Here is a 4,229-nt window from a genome sequence, read left to right on the forward strand (position 1 = left end):
CTTGCGTAGAGAATTACAATGTCTAACAATCTCACCAGGCCAAAAAAATCTAATCGATGATCTGTCAACAATGTACCTCGAAAGTGGATGTTGTACCTGCTGACGACATCCAAGCGTAAGCATAAGATTAAATAAACCAGACAACTCAGTCAAATTATTGTACTAGCTAGCTGCTCGTAAGCGTAAGAATAAGATAAAATAAACCAACCAATTCAGTTAAATTATTGTACTAGCTAGCTGCTCATAAAGTGGACGAACTAGGGTTATTACATGCCTATGCAGTACTCTATTAGAAATCACGCTAGTTGGAACTTTTCTTAGGAAATTACTTGTATTACTTGTGTAGAGAATTACAATTTCTAACAATCTCACCAGGCCAAAATTTGTATTATAAGCTGCCATAAATGGCTGACAAAGATTTTGGTTTCGTCCTGTGTGAGTAATCAAAAAAATCCGTTCTTCCATGAGCAATTGAATCTCACCAATAATGAAGCGGTTGAAGCTGATAGTGCAGCTAATGAAAAAGAGCTGCCTAACTAGCTTTTATACTGCCATGTACGCATGTGCATTTGTGCGCATGGTGAGACCATCCACTGAAAAGATATTAAGCGTCCCAGTGGCTAGCTAGCTTTCATGGTCATGTATCATTATCATTTTTGTACATCTGAAAAGAAACTAGGTGTCCCACAGCCTTGTCAAAGAGGGCATGGGTGCTTTATGCCTTGGTAGATGCATGTCGCTATTGGTGTTTTTTGTTGATAAGGGACAAGTTGAATCGTGTAGATCTTTGGTGGAACTTTACTTCCCATTTAAACAAATTTAAACAAGTTGATGAATGAACCTAATAGATGACGGTCAACAATGTAAATCATCATAAGAAAAAGTTTAACAATGTAATTCGGGCAAACCATTGTGTGCTAGCTAGCTAATCAATTCGATTAGGCTTGGAGAAACCAGGTAGAATCTTTCACCCAAAAAGAGAGTGTTGGAATTAAAGTGAATGATGACATAGGTCATTACTTCCAGACACACAAAGGTATGAGGCAAGGAGATCCGATGTCACCTATTATGTTCAACATACTGGTAGATATGTTGACAACTCTAATATGAAGGGCTAAGGATGCTGGCTAGGTAGGTGGCCTCGTTCCACATTTAGTTGACGGAGGAGTGTCCATCCTACAGTACGCTAATGATACTATCATCTTCATGGAGCATGACTTGGCAAAAGCAAGGAATATGAAGCTGGTGTTATGCTTGTTTGAACAATTGATTGGGTTAAAGATTAACTTCCACAAAAGCGAATTGTTCTGCTTTGGAAGAGCTAAAGACGAACAAGACGCTTACAAACAATTGTTCGGGTGTGAATTGGGGGCTTTACCCTTCACGTACTTGGGTATACCAATCCACCATCGCAAGCTTACAAATAGTGAATGGAAGTGCATTGAGGATCGATTTGAGAAAAAACTAAGCTGCTGGAAGGGCAAGCTTATGTCATACGGAGGCCGACTCAATCTTATTAACTCGGTTCTCACGAGTATGCCTATGTTTCTCTTGTCCTTTTTTGAGGTACCAGTTGGAGTCCGAAAAAGGCTTGATTTCGATCGCGCTTCTTCTGGCAGAGCGATGAAGTCAAACGAAAGTACAGACTCGCTAAATGGGAGATCATCTATAGGCCGAAAGACCAAGGGGGCCTCGGTATTGAAAATTTAGAGGTGAAGAACAGATGTCTCACTACCGGAATGAACCCCTATGCTGACGGCCCAGGCCGTCGGCATAGCCCTCATTCCCGTCGGGACAGGCTTATGCCGACGGCCCCCGTCGGCAACATATCCATCGGCGTACCTCGGGTGGCCGTCGGCATAGATCGTATCCCGACAGCGTCCGTACATCTATGCCGACGGCCTCGGCCGTCGGCAACATCCCCCACCGTCAAGTGCTGCCCAACCAGGAGCAGCCACGTGGCACATGTATGCCGACGGCTAGGCCATCGGCATAGTTTCACACTACGCCGACGGCCTAGCCGTCGGCATACATATGCCATGTGGCTGCTCCTGGTGGATCCTAGGGCACGGCTATGCCGACGGCTAGACCGTCGGCATAGCCGTGCCCCATGAGCTACCAGTGGGCGCCATGTGGCACCTATGCCGATAGCCTGGCCGTCGACGAAGTTTTGACTCTTCAGGCCGGTCAATTTGCCCACTGAAAGATTGACTCCCTTACTTATATTCGATGCATAACCATCGGTGACCTTCAAAATGTGTTTCAGCCAGATAAGTATTTCCTTTTTTCTGGCGTTTTAAGGACGAAGTCAGTATCTGGCTTGAACTAGTTCTTTCGACCGCCTCTAGGAGGCTTAATGTTTAGACGTGGTCTATCACAAATTCTCTGTTGATCAGCTCTAGCTTTAACGTTATCCTTCGTCTTATCAGGAATGTTGAGGATCGTGCGGAAAGGGACTCTGCGACATTCTTTTCGGTGTGCATCACATCGATGTTGTAAGGAAGTTTGAAGTCCTTGAAATAGGAAGCTGCGAGAAGGGGGTAATGTGAGTCCAGTTGTGCGTCTCACCATATCCCTCGAAGCCTTTGGCTTTGGCTTTGGCTTTGACTTTAGGCTTGAGAGCTTTTAGCTGAGCAAGAACATCTGCCCCCGAAAATGTTGGAATCTCGGTTACTTCATGAACAACCCGACCTTTCGTGAAGTTCTTCTTGTCTTCCCTGTCTAGATGGTCTGGAGGGAGGAACTGTCGATGCAGGTCAAAGGCTACATACTTGCCACCCTTACTCAGCCAAATCATTCGCAGAGCCTGCATTCACACTGGGCATGGCATCTTCCCACTTGTACACCATCCGCAGAATAGAGCATAGCCGGGAAAGTCATGCATGCAATAGTGCAACCAAACTTTCATCAAGAAATTTCTCTGCAGATCCCGGTCGTATGTCAACGTCGGAAAGTACCAAGAATGGTGCAAATCATCCACCAGCGGCTGCATAAATGCACCCAATTGCTTCCCCGGGTATTCAGGCCCCGGAATGATGAGTGACAAGAACATGGTCTTGCGTTGCATTAGGGCACCGGGAGGGAGATTGAGCGGAATTACAAACACGGGCCAGCAGCTGTATGGATTGGACGACATACCATATGGATTGAACCCATCACCTGATATGGCTATTCTGACATTCCCAGCCTCGGGTGCTTCCTCGGGGTATTCTTCATCGAACGACTTCCATGCTTCGCCTTCCGATGGATGTACGATTTTATTTGGATTGTACCTTATACCTTCCTCATGCCACTTCATCATTTTGGCAGACTCCTCCGTGATGAAAAGGCGTTGCAGTCTTTCTATGAAATGGAGATACCGAAGAACCTTAACGGGGATGGCTAGCTGCTTTTTCTCACCATCCTCACTGACCACCTCAATGTACCGAGACGAACCGCACTCCCTACAGTACTTGTCATCCGCATACTCATGCCTAAACAAAAGGCAATTCTTCGGGAAAACATCTATTTTCTCATAATCCATAGAGAGTGCCTTCATGATTTTCTTTGTAGCGTACATGCTTTTCGGAAGTTCATGACCCTCAGGTAGGCTGTTAGCCCATACTCCTAGGAATGCTTCGAAGCATTTCTGGCTACAGCCGTACTCAGCCTTGGCTGCAATCAATTGCGAGATGGCATCCAGCTGAGATATTTTCGCATCCGCATAAAGAGGTTTCTTCCACAAGGCCAAGACCTCCAAGAAGGCCTTTGTGGTTGCCTCTGGCTCCCCCCGTTCATTCTCTGAAGGTGTCGCATTTGCCGTTTCTGCAACAACGACATCATCTAGCATGTCCCTGACCCCGTTGTACTCATAACCATCGATGCGTTGTCGCATCGCCTCCTCTCTACCACGGTCCTGCTCGGCTAAGTTTATCGGCGGCATGTCAAAGTTTGGCATATATCCGTGCGTGCGAAGGTGCTCAGTCATGTCCTTCTGATTTCTACGGTGATGTCTAGTACATCTCGCACAAGGGCATGGTGGGATAATTCTCATTGGACGACGGAATATCTCCTTCAAATTAATCACATCAAAATTTTTGCGATCCACTCTGATGTTACTCGATTCTGACGGACAAAACCACTGTACATCCACTGATTATCTGCCATCCTCTGCTTTTTTGCAAGCCACACAACATAATTAAGGATTCACTTAAATTAATCACATCAAATTTTCATTTTCTACCGCGTTG

General features: G+C 45.7%; 1 protein-coding gene across 1 annotated transcript; it reads right to left on the reverse strand.

Moving 5' to 3' along the window:
- Nucleotides 1-2,482: 2,482 nt before the first annotated feature.
- On the reverse strand, nt 2,483-3,967 carry LOC141042997 (uncharacterized). The gene is made up of 2 exons (XM_073511912.1): nt 3,139-3,967; nt 2,483-2,643 (listed from the first exon to the last, which is right to left on the reverse strand). Exons 1-2 carry the CDS (start codon nt 3,965-3,967, stop codon nt 2,483-2,485), a joined length of 990 nt encoding a protein of 329 aa, XP_073368013.1.
- Nucleotides 3,968-4,229: the final 262 nt, after the last annotated feature.

This window comes from Aegilops tauschii, chromosome 3, assembly GCF_002575655.3.
Source record: "Aegilops tauschii subsp. strangulata cultivar AL8/78 chromosome 3, Aet v6.0, whole genome shotgun sequence".
NCBI classification, from domain to species: Eukaryota; Viridiplantae; Streptophyta; class Magnoliopsida; order Poales; family Poaceae; genus Aegilops; species Aegilops tauschii.